Genomic DNA, 17,768 nt, shown 5'->3' with positions numbered 1-17,768 from the left:
AGTAGCAACTTATACACCAGAATTTACAGTACATATTTGTCACCAAATTAAATGTGTCCCATTTAACACGATCAGAGGTTATCAGACTTTCAGTAATTTGTTGTGCTTGTGTTTAATTTGAAGGACACTTTGTGCTTGTACTTCAAGATCCTGCAGAAGCGACTGAGCTGTGCATGGTCCGGTTGACACAAGCTCATGGCGACATAATTAAATCTAATCAAGAGGGAACACTACAAAGTAAAAAAAAAAAAAGTTCTTAATGGCAGCCGGTTGTTGAAACACCCACATGATGCAGTACAAGAGGCTGCAATTCGCACTCTATTATCTGGTCCCATTGTCAGCTACAATAGAGAGCTGCCACTCCAGCCACACTCTTTTTTCCAATGAAGTGTTGTTGTATCAGCCAAAGGAAAAAACAATAACTTTTGACACAAGTACTTGTAACTCAGTTCCTCACTCAGGGTACGTGCTGGAATGATGGTACAAAAGGTCAATTTATGTAACAAGTATTGAAATGCTAAACGTGACCCACTACAGTAACTTGTTCTCTGAAGTGGATTTCACTTGTGGCCACTCAAGCGCTTGTCACAGAGTTTCTATGCTTCCAACTGTGTGTGATAGTGCACGTTTGACTGTAATTTATTAGCACTAGGTTGATGGTTTTGGTGATTTTTTTTTTTTTTTAAATTAGCAGTCAAGTTAGCATAGAAAAGAACCTGAAACTGCCACTAAACATACTTATTTGACATTTAATTAGAAATGTGCTGTAAAATATGTTTAATTCTGCATTGCTGAGCATGAACCTGTAGAGTCAAAGAGTCAAAAAGATTCAATATTTGTCAGGTGGAAAACACCCAAGAGTGCTACTTCAGGCATTTTTGTGATGCAAATGTTTGAAACTTTTGAACGCATACTGTTTTGAGAAGCCAAGCTCTTTACGTAATTGTCCCGAGCAACTAAGTGGAACAATGTTCGGAAATCTGACCAGAACTGGACTTAGGAGACCAAGTGGAGGGTAAGTCCCTGTTATTGGACTACAATGCTGATGGGGATGTCATACAACTTCATGTCAAAAATCTGAACTATCCCTTTAATGTAACAGTATATTTATTAGTGATTGAGCTGAGAGCTGTTCCTAATATGATGCCCATGTCATATACAGCAGTGCTGCAGGGTCAGTATGGTTTCTTTTAAGGTAAATCAGAGAAATAAAGGGTCTTTCGGGTGAATTGTTTCACGGAGTAAGGGATGAGGTTGCTAGGAGACACAGCCATCGGCTATTTATCCCAGAATCCGGCAGAATGTGCATTCAGAGTCGCTGCAGGTGTATGAAAGAGTGTATGTTAAAGTGTGTGCATGTGTGTGTGTTTGCCTGCTCTCCCTCACTGCTCCTACCTCAGCAGCAGCAGCAGCTGGATGGACTTGGCTGTGCTCTCTAGTACAGACTAGGATGTTCCGCCTCAAGCTGGATGTTGCCTTTTCCCTCCTTGCTTCATGTTTGAAGCAACAGTTCGACCAAATATGACTTTTTAATGAGGAAGGCGACGGCAATGGGCTCTTATGGCTGCAAAGAAGCTGAGAAAGCTAGAATTCTGATGGAATATTTCACAATTAACCTGGACAGTTGACTTCTTCCTCTTCATCGTCTCCCCTCTCACGTCCTGATGATGTACCCGTCCTCCGAGAGCAACTCAACCGAGTCCATCCTGTGGATCAACACCACAGGGGCAAACTTCTCGCAGCATGGAAGACATGACCATGAGGAGCATCAGCAGCAGCAGTATGATGAGGAGGATGGAGGAGGGCAGCAACAGCATCCCTTCCTCACGGATGCTTGGCTGGTGCCCCTCTTCTTCTCTCTCATCATGCTGGTAGGCCTGGTGGGCAACTCTCTGGTCATATATGTCATCTCCAAGCACAGGCAGATGAGGACGGCCACCAACTTTTACATAGGTGAGCACTGTTTGGGTGGAAGATCAGCATCTAATGTGCTTCTTTATTGCTGAAGGCAGAGGTCATATACACCCCCAAAGTGTAAATGCTGGCTTCAGAAAGTCAGAAAGAAGTCAGAAAAGTCATTTGAAAACAACACTGAAATCTTATCAAAAGTAAATACCTGAAATCAAGGTCAAAAATACATATTTTTTATGTTAGACCAATTTGCAAATGTTACGAAATATGTACTAAAAGCTTAGATATGCTGTATATAACGGAGTGGTCTATTTTTTTACATGACTGTAAAAGGTTAATTTGTGGCTCCCCCTATGGGTTGTGGTAAAAATGCTTTGGAAGACATGCTAGAATACATATAATACAGATATTCTCAAAGTATTTTAATCGTTAGACAAATGGTAAATGACTTATAGATAACGAGTTGCTCAGTCCTGCCCGGATCCTTGCAAAAACGTGCTTGATGGCGGCCAAATTTTTCAACCAATCTTGCTCAGCTTTTACACAAATGTGCTTGTTAGTGTTAGGAAACTCAATACACCTCATTGAGATGGTTGGCCTGATGCAGCGATACGTTTGGATCTGCCCCTTAAACTAAAGCAAGAGAATGGACCAAACATAACACATAAACACGATCTACAACATTTGTGTTATGTATTATGCAACAGCATCATGCCACAAAGTCAACAAGTTCTGTTTGTAAAATGATTCGGCGAGGAGCTCAGACAGTCACAGTAAGTGGAAAGGAGAGTTGATTTGATTCAGGGTGCAGATCTGTTGCTTTTTTCACGGGGTTAATACATTATAAACATGTACTTAGAGTAACAGTTGCACAGTTAATGCCATGCTACCTGGTTTCCTTTTTAATTTAGTGAGAGGCAGCAGGGTAGGTGGACGAGTTAACAGAGATGATTACCTGCGAGTCCCGGTTCAGTAAAAAACTTGTGAGTTCTGAATGACTTGGTCAATACTCGACCATCTCTAGTGCTTGTCAGTCCCCTAAAGGTGTGTACCAAATTCCTCGGTGATTCAGCTAAACACCCTAATGCTGCAGTGGGAGTTTTGTATTGTACGTTGAGCTGTGTGAGAAATTTTACGTCAATCAAACTTAAGCGGTCAAGCTTACGGGTTTTCGTAACTGTGCCACCGTGTGGTGTATTTGTCAGAAACATAACAACACAGGCGACACAGTGGATACTATTAAAGACACGGGTCAAACTCAGATGTGCCCCGCCACATCATTTTATGTGGCCCGTGAAAGCCTGGGAATAAAGTGTGGCAAACATGCACTTCACTTTTTTCCGTCTAAATGTATTTATTCTTTCATTTTGACAGAAAAATTGTACTCATGCAGTTCTTCTAAACTTTAATATGATCTGATCATACAACAAAATATTCCAAGCATATTTTGTTATCAAAAATAAATACTTGAATGTCTGCCTGTCGCTTTGACATTCTCACTTCAATTTGTTAGTAAAGAAATATAATAATCAAATGCATGGGCAATTGTGTGATGACATCATGAGGTTATATTCATATTTCTATTCATATAAAGTAAAATGACAGTCACAAGTGGCCCTCTAAGGGCACCCATAACTGCGATGCGGTGCTCAATAAAAATGAGATCCAATAAAATTGACACGCCTGTCTTAAGATATTAAATAAATGTGTCTAAAATTGGGAGTCAAAAATACATATTTTTTTACCTTAATTTCTGTTACGTTATCTTGCTTGGATTTCACTTTTTGGAGTGTATAAGGATTATAACAAAAAAGAAAAAAAAACAGCAACATTTGCTGGATCTGGTGGGGCACTGCCCCTAATGCAGCGCTGGTAGAGGGCTGGGCACTACATGACAGCCGATCATAGCTAATCCCCAGACACCAAGCAAATATGCCCCCTAGTAGCTGCGAGCGCTACAGTCTGATTGGATGTCAGTTGATGCCATGACATTATTCATCATCTCACCTTTGGCCCCAGCTATTGTTGCACACCAGAAAAGAATGGAAGCATAGTGACAGGCAGGAACACTCCACCTGTGCACATTGTGCATGTAAAGTGTGCAAAATGAGCATGCTGGGGGAAGTCGATGTGAGCATTGTGGATGTGACATCTGGAATAACGTCCCCAAGGCCAGCATTTTAATATTCAACAAAATTGGATTATAGCAGTGCTTCTCAAATGGTGGGGTGGTGAACTGTCAGAGGGGGTGTGAGAAGCAGGGAGGACTTTTAATATTAATGCAGACCTGCCAACATGTATGGATTTGTCGTACTCGGCATGCATTTTGACTCTTGAATACGCTTGTGTGCTTTACTGCTCTCTATTTTCACTGGTTTCAATTTCAAGTTCAGTCTGTAAGTACAGTACAAATAAATAAACAGATACTATCAGTTTCGCAATAGCATTTCAAATCGGGGGGGGCGCAAAAACATTTCTGCCCTCCAGTGGGGACATGACAGAAAATAATTGAGAACCACTGGGTTATAGAACCATGTAACATCTGTGACTACACCCTGATTGGATCACAACACTCTTAGGCATTCCTTTCCAAATATCACATTCATTTGTCAACTACAGCTTGTTTTTCTGCTTTGTCTGTGCTTTGCCATCACATTTGATCACTCTGTCAGACATTTTTGTCCACTATGAACCGCTTTTCAAAAATGCGCATGTCTTATTTATTAAGCTAATAATGACAGCAGGGGATGGAACAAAGGAGCTCACAAAGAAGCAAGCAGGCAAACAAAGAAGAGAATGAATAAAGTAGCAGACCTCCCTTTGAAGAGGAGGAAACTACTGACACGGAATTGGAGAATAAAGAATGAGAATGAATCATGGCTTAGTATAAAAGACAATATAGGAAAGGAAACTGACTATCAACAAGAAGCTTGGCTATTTTTTTCAGAACCAAAATCACTAACGGTGATAGGAGACGACACATAAAAGATGCACTTTTATAGTAACTTGGTAAAAATGATCCTGGATGTTGCCATTGATAGTTTTACAAAATTAAAATGTAAATGATATGAATTATCATGTAATTCACTGTAATGTAAAAAAACCCCTCCCATTTTGCTAAATGTCTCAAAATAACACAAAAGCCCATTAATAATATTTATTAAATTTTCCATGAATTCTGGTTTATTATCATACTTCTGAAGTTTCAATTAATTGTCAGTTTTAAAAATGCATGTGAATGGAATTCTCACTAGTAATAAAAAAATAATATTCATTCCTTTTAATATTTCTTGAACAAAATCCCTACAACAAATGTGTCAAACTGCATCTGTTTTTAACAAAGGTCCCATTGATAAACAGTCATTTTCATTCATTACTATCCACCCATCTATTTTTGATGGCACTTCTCTAATTATACAGTTTTTTTAATCCCTGCAATTGTCTGGCGATCAGTTCAGGGTGTACCCTGCCTCTCTCCCGAAGTCAGCTGGGATAGGCTCCAGCATACCCCCGCGACGTTCTAATATGTATATATATATATATATATATATATATATATAAATACTAGGGATGCTCTGGTCAGGTTTTTATGCTGCCAATACCGATACCGATCATCCATGATTGAAACCGGCCGATACAGATACCGCTACCGATAACATAGATTAAGTGTAAATAAATAAAAAACATAAAAAAACATTTAATTTCATAGCTTATTTCAACCCAAACAAAGCAAATATGTTTGTGTTACCAGAACATTCACAATGTGCTGGTATCCACAACTCACATTTTGTATTTCAGAATGCATTTGTTTCTAGTGTTTTCACATTTTTAAAAGAAAACCTGAATGAAAAGCAGGCATGCAGGCACCTCATGTCATCATGGGGAGCTACCTGGTGCCGGCGAACACCAAAGCTATATTTTATGAAAATTTAGACAAAAACATATTTGACATACTTTTTCAAAATCACTGGTGAAACTTAACGGATCAGACGCCTGCTTTAAGGAGACTTTCGATGCAATAACAGCTTGATGGCGCTGCAGCAGGACCCCAAGCAGTCGGCAAACCCGGTTTCCTCCACTGCCGATGACGGTCGGTCATCCAGTCCGACGAATCCAACCACAGTTCGGGCTATCACGGGCGCGTGTCCAGTGTTTTGGCCCATTAGCTGCCGCCCGACCGACAATCATATCGCGAGTCGCGAAAACTCACCACACCCTGCCAAGTGCCCGCCCCACAAATGCCGCACCAATAGTTTTAAGGTATGTTTTGCAGTGTGCAAAACTTATATCACTCTCACAACGACAGGAAGTCCCACATGACAGACATGCTTGTTTTGGCTTTGGGAAGGGAAAGTGGGCGGTAGACCGTCGCTGTAGGCCGGGTGCAGCAATGGGGGCGGAGCTGATCGGCGTTTAAAAGCAAGTGTTGGGATATGCCCAATATGGGGAGAGTACCCGCAGAAAACCCACGCACGGGACGAACATACAAACTCCACAAACTCCTGTGTGGCCAACATGCTAACCACTAATCCACCACACCATGTGGCCCAGTTTGTAATTTGTCTCTCATGTTCAATCTTAATACAATCTGCTATGTATATTGATTAAAATCCTCTTTGCTCATTGATTTCATCACCAAAAAAACGTTTATGAAGCCTTGGCAGAGGCCTGTGCCTGGCAATATGTTTTGTTTCTGTGTGTTTGACATTCTTGTGGAATATATTGGAGCAAAAGCCTGACTTACAAATATATTATTGAACACCAGGCATTCTTTGTGTCATTCTATTTATTCCCTGTGCAGCAAACCTGGCCGCCACTGACATCATATTCCTGGTTTGCTGCGTCCCCTTCACGGCCACTCTCTATCCTCTACCTGGGTGGATCTTTGGTAACTTTATGTGCAAATTTGTCGCCTTCCTGCAGCAGGTAACACCATGACTCAAAACAACAAGTGTTGTGCAATGTATTCCCCATGAACATCACACCAACATGGTCACCATTAGCGCAGATGGCATGCAGGTGCAGACCGTGACCTGCTGCATCAAGGGGCAACTCTCCTTACATGAACGCTCAATTAACAGCAAAGCATGATGAATTACAGCAGGTGCGCCGATGTTCCAAAGGTCATGTTATGTTGCTACCTGCAATTACCCACAATATATGTATATATATATATATATATTTTTTTTTAAGTTGTATACTTGGCACATAGACAGCATTATCTATACTATGGCGAGGGTGTGAGGTGACAGGGAGTTACTATAGCCAGTTAAGGCGAGTTAGAAAATAGAATTTGGCAGCCACGAGCAGAGGGTGCACTTTATTCAGGCCCGGCTGGTTTGCTGCTTAAATGGGCTGCAAGAGAAATAAAAAAAGAGAGAGTGATGTGTATTGTAAGAGAGTGATGGGTATTGTAACTATCCCATCACTGTATATTCAGATTTCCCAAGATGAGTACATTCCTATTGCTGTGTATCGTTATCGTCCACACTGGTACAAGGTGGCCACGTTATCACATATAAAAAGCAACATGGATGTAATTTTGATACTTTATGTCATACAGTATTTTTTAAACTTCATTTTGTTACAGTTCGCTGGTTGCATTTGGATGTGAAGAAGTTTAACACTAAAGCCTCGGGCTTTACTGTCTGCTTTTGCTTGCATAAGGCAGTTAATGATTGAGGAGGTTTTTAAATATTTTAATATTTCAGTAGAAACTATTAAAATTGTACGATGTAATATTAAAACTGTATTATTTCAAGAAAAAAACACTTTTTGTGTGTTTTCTGTAATCTAATAGTAACATGAACATTTAGAAAAAAAATAGAATTTCCCTGAACATTGATCCAAAATATGAATTTTATACATTTTAATGAATCATTAATTAATCCTTTCCTCCATTATATAATTGTACACACATGGCACTATTTTTGCATGTAAAGGATTATTTTCCCTGTAAGGTTAAATTATTACATATTTCATTCATTTCAGTGAGCTTTTACCATTATTCCCCTCTCAAATAAGACCATATTCTTTCCTACCAGCAATGATAATAACGTGCATGCCTTCGACCAGCTATTATTTGCTTCTCTTGTCCCTGATTTGTGTCAGAAATAAATCCAAAGCTGCTTTTCACACCTCCTCCATCTTTTTCTGTATTGTTAGAGAGAGGACATTAATGGCTGGTAATCTAAATATGGAACAAAACAGCTTCTACTTTTGTACATTTTTTAAGGTTAATAGAGGGGGTTTTTTTTGGCTTATTTACAGTTCCCTCCAGAAGTAATGGAACAATGAGGCCAATTTATTTTTGCTGTAGACTGAAAATATTTGGGTTTGACATCACAAGAAGAACATGACACCCGAGAGCAACATTTCAGCTTTTATTTTCAGGTTTTTACATCTGAATCGGATGCACAACTTAGACGATCTGAACCCAACACATTTTCATGTGAGCAAATGTATTGTGTTTCGTTGCCCGGGTGTGTCCTATTAAATTGCTTATTGTGATTAGCTTATCTATGCTCAATTTCAGATCGGGTAGGATAGGTTTTGTCCATGCGGACTGCATTTAGAGGTGATAACAACATGAAAACGCGAGAGCTGTCTATGGGTGAAAAACAAGCAATTGTGAATCTGAGAGAAGATGGAAAATCAATTAGAACATTGGTCATAGCCAGTACAACCATTTGGAATGTCCTGAAAAGGAATAAACCACTCGTGTACAAAGGAACAGATATTAAACAGGTAGACCATGGAAAACATCAGCGGCTGATGACAAAATAATGTGAGAGCTATACAGAAAGACGCTCCTAAAACAATTGGTGACATCAGCAACAACCTGCAGAGGACACGAGTGAAGACTTTACTGTTCATAGAAGACTTCATGAACAACAGTGCAATGGCAGAGCAAACCAGAAGATGCAAACCACTCACTTTGTGTGAGAATTTTTTAAGTTCGTCTGTACTTTTTGGCATATTCCAGCCAAGCCTTCCTATTCTTCTTCTAGGTTGTTGCTGATGTTACCAACAGTTTTTTAGGATCTTTCCTTACAGCTCTCACAATGTTTCTGTCATCACCTGCTGATGCATTCCTTTACCTGTTCCATGTCTGTTACTTTGTTCACCAGTGGTTTCTTTCTTTTCTTTCTTTTTCAGAACATTCCCAAGCATGTGAAGGGTAGAATTACCCATACTGTATGTGCTCATAAAAAGCAACACTCATAGAAATGCAGGAAAAGAATGCATAAGCTTGCCTGCAGTGTCAGGCAACATAAGAAGTATGAAAGTGATAGCTTGCCTGGAGAGAGCAATTTTTGCATGAATAAAAGCTCACAGCTTCATCTCAACTTTGACCTGCCTGACCACAAATCAACAGGCGGCTTGTTGAGACAGTTGGCGCAGCACTTGAAGCGATGGCCTTGATAAGTGTCAGCCAGTAAGCCACAATGGAGATTTCTCTCTGCACTATGTTGAAAGATACCACGGTCAGTGCTTCATTGTACAAATATTCATTTTCTGCAATTATACTAATCAGTTTGCATCATCATCACCTTTTTAAAGAAATGTGTGGGTTACTTTTGCAGAAAGCACAGCCAGCGCTATCAGGAAGAATGTATTCTTCTCCCATAAAGGCTTCTTAAAGCATATCTTTCAAAAAAATTAATTGGATTCAGATCCATGTTACTATGGGTGGCATGCGGATGTTTGCAAGGTAGGCAGATGCATTGTCTTCACAGACATTGTGACAATTATTGAACAAATGAATGTTACAGAATGACATTTTAGTATTAAAACTATCCTGTGGTAGATTTTGAGATATTTCATTCAATTTAATAGGATTTTGTGCAAAATGTACCTGTGATTAGTACAAGTAGATGCATTTCGGGACTGAGATTTGACAAAGTGCAGTGGAAGCCCCTAGGTCAAAAGAAATGTGAAATTTGTCAACATATTTTTTCCCAATGGAAAATAACAGATAGAGATAGTCCTCAGGTTACAACCAAGTTCAGTTCCTGTGATGTAGGGCGTGTAGGGGTCGTGTAAGTCACAACCTAAATGAACTCCTAAGTCACTCACATTGTACACAGAACACATGAAGGACATAGAAAATACAGTAATAAAAAGATGAAATGCAAGAATTAAATGAAGCAAATGCCTTACTTATATCCTTACTACCTTCTTGAAATTTCCCAGGTTAGTCTGCAAGGATAACCTCCTCTTCTCCTCCCAAATCTCCTTGTAACAGCGCATGGAATCCATGACCTCTCTCGCATTCACTAACCTTTATCCTTAATGGTCGTCGCGGAAATTCGAGGGTTGAGACCAAAAGAGCAACCAACACTGATGGGCATTTCTCCTCACTCTGAGCTTTTTATGATGTTCATTTTCATTTCCATGGTGATGCCTTTCCTTTTCTTTGGCGCACTGACACTTGGCAAGTGCAAAAAGTTAACTGATGAGCATGTTATTCTTTGCACACACTGTATTTCCTGCAAGGTGTAGTTCTCGAGTGAGTCTCGTGTTTACAGGCCAAAAATCAGTTTTTAATAAATTTATGGGAGCGTGTTCATACCCACAAAACGTCGTAAACCAAGGACCACCTGTAATTTTAACACGCATAACTGTCATATAAGCGTAAAAAGAAGTTAACCACTGTGCACTTTAAGATGTGGAGCTTTAAGAGTCGACGGAACTTTCATGACAAAGGCATGAGGCAAAGGTTACCGATGTTGCACATTTTTAAAAATTGTCGCACAAGTGGAAAAAGAACTTAACCACCATTAATAATCACAACAGTCTTGACTTTGATAAGTGACGTCTTAGGTGATGCTGGAGTCTTAGTAAAGTGCGTAACTGCCAGAGGATACGGTATATGTGCCAATTCAGTGGTCCTCAACGTTTTTTCTTGTGAGAACTACTTTTACAAAATGAAAATGGCCAAGCGCTACTCATTTTTGTAACATTGATTTTAATAGCTTATTTCAACCCAAACCAACCGAATATCCTTGTTTTACCAGCTTGTTTTGAACCAGCGTCATCCTTGAGATGACCTCCGCTTATCCTAATTAGGGCATGCTGGAGCCTATCCCAGCTGACTTCGGGCGAGGGGCGGGGTACACCCTGGACTGGTCGCCAGCCAATCGCAAGACACATATAGACAAACAACCATTCACACTCTCATTCATACCTATGGACAATTTAGACTAGCCAATTAACCTAACATGCATGTTTTTTGAATGTGGGAGAACTGGAGTACCTGGAGAAAACCCACACACGCACGGGGAGAACATGCAAACTCCACACAGAGATTCGAACCCAGGTCTTCCCAATCTCCTGACTGAGTGGCCTGTGTGACTGTGTGCTAACCACTAAGCCACCGTGCGGCCCGCAATTGCAAACAACTGTACACAATTACACTGGGGTAAAGCGGCTCCGTCTTCCCCCCAGCAGGAAGTGCAGCATTACAAAATAAGAGCGTAGGACAGGAAGTGGTAATTCATGTCCTACGAAGCATGACACGGGGGTTTTATATAGCACCAGGTCAAAAAACATTGGCATTAACAGCTTTGTGGAGGCAACCTGCTGATGTATTTTTTTATGAACTCCACAAGAGTGGTCAGCATCCAGCAGTTTTATGTGCCTCTGCATGCGCTTTAAAATGTTGCTACTCAGCTGTTGGTGTGAAGGTCATGCATGTTATGCTTGCCGTACTCAGCATTTTGCTCCTTACCGCTATTACAACGTTGGTTGTGTTGCTGCTGTGTTGTGCAATACACTACATTGTGGCAAAGTTTAACCACACAGACGGTAGACAAATAGTCCAATTATGAGTGTAATGTTGACTTTTAGTATGTTTCCCAGCATATTGCATTGGATTGCATGTAAGCGGATGCAAACAGACTTCTAAAGGTGAGTGGCTGGATCCCAAAGGCTGTGGGATCAATGTGAATTAAATATGAAAGCCTTTTAATTATTCCAGTTATATTCGGGATGAAGCCCCCGCTGCGTCTTCTCGCATTGGTGCAGTGAAACATAAAAACGATCAAAAACATCATTTATTCTCTTTCAAACTCATGGGTAAATTAGGCCGAGACGCCGCGGTCTTACGCCAGGTTGGTGTGGAAAGATGGAGGAGAGGAGAAAAGTGGAGAGGAGAGGAGTTCTGTAGCCGCTTTTCTTAGCGGGTCTCATCACTGTACTCGTCATGACCCCCTTTCATGATTTTTTTCCCAACACTTATGTGGCGCTGGCAAGCCACTGGAGGCTAATGGCTCCTGGCTTCATCTTGTCAGAGAAAAAGACACTAGAAGGATGACATTAGCGCTTATTTCGAGAAAGAACTTTTGACCTCTGATTCCTTGCATCTGCTGCAGCTGCACATGTTTTTGAAAATGAATGTATGGCTTTGACAACATAAAAGGCATCAAATGTGACTTTGAATTCCAGAGGAAATCATGCCAGTCAGTGAATTTGAATTCTCACCACCATAAAATCGACCACTTCTACGCTGTCCAGGCAATGTTATAAGTCACATTTTAACATTCTTATCTTTAACACAAGTGTAAAAAGGTAAGCACTGTATAATAAAAGTAAAGTAAAGTCAAACGACTCATCCTTTCACATGTAAGGGAAAGGGAACAGGAGGCAGCAGGATATTGTCACCTAGTGGCGTTGTATAGGTAAATCAGAGGCAGCTGGCCCAGTAGGCAATGTTGGTAGATGCTAAGGGCACTGTGGCCTCCCGATCTTCCCGATCTCCTGACTGTGTGGCCAACATGCTAACCACGAGGCCACCGAAAAATTCACCTTTAATATAATTACTGTATATTAAAACTAATTATTACTATGAACTGTCAAAATGGGAACGCTCACATTGATTCAAATGTAAAGCAATGTCCAATGAATATGGCTATAAATGATAACAAATAAGTCTTATCATTTTTGTACATAGTGTTGCATATAGTTGTATATAAGTATTTTATATAGTTTTTGTGCCATACAGTCAAGACATCGGAAAAGTCCGGGTTCGGATCTCTATTTGGACATCTCTGTGTGGAGTTTGCATGTTCTCCCTGTGCACGCATGGGTTTTCTCTGGGTATTCTGGATATAGCCTTAGTTGTTTATTTACTTGTTGTATATAGTTATTGCATAGTGTAAATGTAGCTTATATAGAGAGAAACTGTGTGGTTATTTAAATTATTTGTTGATTCTTGTATTTAGAATTTACTACGGTAGTTATTATTTATTCAATTATTAAGAAGATTTTTATTTTCTGGTAAGAGTATTTATATTTCAGATTTGTTTGTACTTATTTGTAATGTGTTAACCATGTGAACTGGGAGACACGTCATCTTATGAATTAAAGACATCAGTAAAAACAGTGCCATTCAGTTACTTTTGTAAGCGTGTGTGAATTGCCAATGGAGGGGGGTGCCATATAAAATCTCGCCAGGGTGCCACTTAAGGCAGGGCTGGCTCTGGGGTGGAATTAATACGCACCTGTGTAGATGCTCACCAAGATGAAAGATCACTAAATTAGCTGTTGATGGTTGTAACTGCAGGTTTTCAGGCTGTTTGAACATTCTGCTGTAAATGCTTTCAGAGTGAACGTGGCCTTGCATCAACTTCAGCCGAACAAAGCATCAGTCAATCCCCCAGACGACACACACTCAGTGATTTGTTCATATGCTAATTAGACAACAGGAGGTAGCCTCTTCCTCTGGTCCTTCTGCATTTCCTTCCTTCCTTCTCTGCCTCCTCGTACTTTGCATCTTTGGAAAGCTCATTGGGAAGAACCCCAGATGAGAACTTGTGAGTGTTGCTAAAAAATGGTGAAAGGACAAGACACCAGCAGGAAGGTAAATCACTTTTAAAGGAAATGTGGAAAATAACCAGTAGATTTCTGCCAAAGTTTGTCAGATAAATACAGTAGTTAAAGTTGAGGCCAATTTTGCTCCATGTTGGGTTTATTTACACTTTTTCTGCTTGCTTTGTCACATGCGGTGCCCTAATTTTTCATTTAATTTGTGTTGCCACCAATAGGTTGTGGACAACATAGTTTGGAAGACATACACTACTAGCATACATGTAATACAGATACAGTCGTCCCTCATTTATAGCGGTTAATTGGTTCCGTTAAATGAATTTCCGCGATATAGGGTTCGAAGTTAATAATGTTTTCCTAGTTAGAGTGTAGTTACATAGAAAACCTGTTTATGACTTTCTAAATACTGTAACGTTATTAGAGCCCTGTAAACATAAAATAAAACGCCTATAGTCACCTTTACACTCCTATTATTCACTGGTTACACCACATTACGCAAATCTTATGCTGCAGGGACTCAAGCCTGGCTAACAAGCTAGTGAGCTAACCAGTTAGCCTCAAATTCATTTCTTCTAAACTTAAGAAGTCAAAAACTTACCACTTCCACATGGAATAAGCAATGGATATTTTTTGTGTTTTAGGTGACCGTCCAAGCCACCTGTATCACCCTGACGGCAATGAGCGGTGACCGATGTTACATCACCGTCTACCCCCTGAAATCTCTCCGCCACCGCACGCCCAAGGTTGCCATGATTGTCAGCGTCTGCATTTGGATCGGTCCGTCCATATACTGTTTATCATCTCTACTGGCATTAGATGTAAGCTTTGAAAACCATGGTTGTTGTGGTTTCTCAGGCTCCCTTATCCTTTCCACCCCAATCCTGATGTACCAGCGCATTGAGGAGGGCTACTGGTATGGTCCAAGACAGTACTGCATTGAGAGGTTCCCTTCCAAGACTCATGAGAGAGCCTTCATCCTCTACCAGTTCATCGCCGCCTACCTGCTGCCTGTCCTCACCATCTCCTTCTGCTACAGCCTGATGGTGAAGAGGGTGGGACAACCCACCGTGGAGCCGGGAGACAACAACTATCAGGTATGGAACAACGGCTCTGGGATGCATCACCATGGCAGCAAAGGCTCCTACCACCGGTTATCAGCAGGAAACAGAACAACTCCCCAAAAGCCACAAAGTCAAAGTCCTCAGTATACTCACGCGTGCACGAGCACATGCGAGCATGCAACATAGATGAGGTAATATTTGAAACGTTTGTCTGTTGAAACAATGGCTGATCCTAAATGTGTGAATTCTTAAAATACTTCTTAATAATTAATCATTTATTTTAAATGGTTTTATTATTTTCTTGCGTGTTAAAAATAAATAAATAAAAACAAATAAATCAAATACTTAGATTAATGTAATTATTTAATTAATTATTTATTTAAATGAATAATATATTCATTAAATATATTGTATTCTTTATGCTATGATATGAAATGCACTACTTAAAAAATTTACCAGACACTTTAGGTGAATTTGTAGTATGTAAGTATTGGTATCGGATCAGTATCGCTGACACCAGCCTGAAATTTGTTCAGTATCGAATTAGAAACAAAATCAGTGGTATCGCACATCACTAATTAATGATAATTGTCATCTGGCACAATAAAAATAAACAGAATGACTCAAAATAAGCAACATGGTTAAAGCCTACGGTACAATCACTCATGCACGAGCACAAGCACATGTACAACATCGCTCCACCTGCCAGTTATTCATTACATCCGCTACTTTGCAAATTAGAAATAAACAGAACACCTCAAAATAAGACAGAAAATCGCAGTAAGACAGCAGTGTATAATAAATGCCATAGAGCAGTGTGAGTGTGCCCTCAATCTACAAGTGGTATCAATCTGACCTCCCACTTTTCTTGAAAGCATCATGGACATTCAGGAGGACGTCCAGGAACTTCTTTGCTTCCATCCCCAGGTCAACCTCCTGTCCGAGAGAACCATCAGCATCAGGAGCAAAGTCTCCAAGATGGTGGTGGTGATCGTCCTCCTCTTTGCCCTCTGCTGGGGTCCCATCCAGATCTTTGTCCTCTTCCAGTCCTTCTACCCCAACTTCCAGGCCACTTATGCCACGTACAAGATCAAGACGTGGGCCAACTGCATGTCCTACGTCAACTCCTCGGTCAACCCCATCGTGTACGGCTTTATGGGCGCCAGCTTCCAGAAGTCCTTCCGGAAAACATTCCCCTTCCTGTACAGGCACAAGGTCAGAGATAGCAGCATGGCATCGAGGACGGCCAACGCTGAGATCAAGTTTGTGGCGGCGGAGGAAGGCAACAACAACAATGACAACGAAGTAAACTGAAGGAGCTCGATAATGGGACAGGCTGATTTCCAAATGAGAGATAACGCTGTTGAACATCGCGTAAAGCCTCTTAATCCAAAACTGAGACAAGCTGTGGATGCATAAAGGACGCTGGGTCATTTGCCAGCGGGTCCCCTGCCAAAGCAGGCTGTGTTGGCACATATAAAACTCAATAAGCGGCAGAGAGTGATTTGGCTACTTTGTAGTGTTGGACATACTTGGTTTGTCAAACAATATGTAACATAAGGAGATCTTGGAAAGACAACAACCAAACCTCCTCTACTGTAGACATCAGAAGGGTGTTTCCAGAAGACTGCCTCACAAATATGTATTATGTGTTAATGTGGTATGCATCTGTATGTCGTAGGCCGAGACCGTGGACACAACTTAATGGGTTGTTTCTACATTGTGAAGGTGTACCTAATGAAGCGGCTCATTGTTTGTCCCTTCAATGCATTTGAACATGTTTTGTTGTGGTTTTATTTTCACATGATTGTGTATTACAACAGTTGGTCTCCCATTCCGGGGCAAATTAAGCATTTCATGGGCGCTTTTACTGATTACGCCCTCCCCATACGTCATTAAATGTGAGTGTTTTATTAGCTTTGTTTAAGAATATTGTTGTGCTTAACTTATTTTTACCCTTTTATGCATGGTAAAAATATGATGTAAATAAAAGACCTTATGATGGCCACAGCTTGACACTGGAACAGATAACTTCCATTTCCATTATCATCTATGGGGTAATTAAAAAATAGATAGGGGATTGTGTGATTTGTACAGATTTCTCTGCAGTATCTGTGTATATATAAAATAATTAATGCAAAAATATAAATTTTGTCACTGGCCTGTGAGGCAAAATTTATTTTGCTTCAGATTCTTAGCAACAAGCGACCTGGAAAAAAAAGTAAATGCTGTGAAAGCTCAATAATAATTAAACAAAGTACCAAGAAATTACCTAAATTAAATAAAATTATTATTATTATTGGTGACATTAATGTTGTAAGAGAAATTATAATTCCATCTCATTCTGGGCAGAGTATCCACCATGAAAGTGATGATCTTACCAAGGGTCCATTATCTGTTTTCCATGTCCCAGCCAAACCCTCTGTAACATGGTTCAACATGGCTTATTTTACTTAAATTTAGCTAAGTGACCAAGAACAACTTGCTTATTTTAGGACTCATTATGTTCTTAAAAGTCACAAGAAAAAGATTCTAGTTATAAGAATTCTAGCCAAGCAACTTTTGTTTACCCCATTGGCAGAATTTTTTGCTTGAAATAAGAAAAGTCTCATTTTAATATCATTTTGGCTTCTTTCAAGTATGGCTGTTTTTGCAGTGTAGGGGCAGAGGGGTGGTCTGCTCCCGGTGGCTGGTGGGGCCCGGCGAGTGGTCTGCTGCTGGTCTCGTCTTCTCGGCCCTGGTTCTTGGCCTCCCTGCAACTTGGGGGCGCAGCGCTCCCTCTCCGGGGATCTGGGTTGTGGGTCTGGGACCCCAGGATCCCCTGCCCCTCTGAGCCTCGGGTGCCCTGCACGGGGTGTTGCGACATGGCTTCCAGGTGTCGGGGGGCGACCATGCTGTGTGTGTGTGAGTGCTTTTATTTATTTATTTGTTGTATTTATTATTTTCTTTATTTGTCACAGGGTTCTA

General features: G+C 40.5%; 1 protein-coding gene across 1 annotated transcript; it reads left to right on the top strand.

The window, feature by feature from the left end:
* Positions 1 to 1,341: 1,341 nt before the first annotated feature.
* kiss1ra (KISS1 receptor a) lies at positions 1,342 to 16,795 on the top strand. The gene is made up of 5 exons (XM_054769122.1): positions 1,342 to 1,953; positions 6,713 to 6,837; positions 14,382 to 14,517; positions 14,596 to 14,834; positions 15,729 to 16,795. Exons 1-5 carry the CDS (start codon positions 1,665 to 1,667, stop codon positions 16,113 to 16,115), a joined length of 1,176 nt encoding a protein of 391 aa, XP_054625097.1. The 5' UTR covers positions 1,342 to 1,664; the 3' UTR covers positions 16,116 to 16,795.
* Positions 16,796 to 17,768: the final 973 nt, after the last annotated feature.

Source organism: Dunckerocampus dactyliophorus, chromosome 2 (genome assembly GCF_027744805.1).
Source record: "Dunckerocampus dactyliophorus isolate RoL2022-P2 chromosome 2, RoL_Ddac_1.1, whole genome shotgun sequence".
Classification (NCBI taxonomy): domain Eukaryota; kingdom Metazoa; phylum Chordata; class Actinopteri; order Syngnathiformes; family Syngnathidae; genus Dunckerocampus; species Dunckerocampus dactyliophorus.
The sequence above is the reverse complement of the archived record's forward strand: the minus strand, read 5'-3'. Positions and strand labels throughout refer to the sequence as shown.

What these genes read in the sequence shown, in the direction of transcription:
- kiss1ra (XM_054769122.1), top strand. Translation starts at nt 1,665, where the DNA reads ATGATGTACCCGTCCTCCGAGAGCAACTCAACCGAGTCCATCCTGTGG. An exon ending in CAGCGTCTGCATTTGGATCG is followed by an intron (nt 14,518 to 14,595) that starts GTCCGTCCATAT and finishes GTGGTTTCTCAG; the next exon opens with GCTCCCTTATCCTTTCCACC. An exon ending in CGGGAGACAACAACTATCAG is followed by an intron (nt 14,835 to 15,728) that starts GTATGGAACAAC and finishes TTCCATCCCCAG; the next exon opens with GTCAACCTCCTGTCCGAGAG.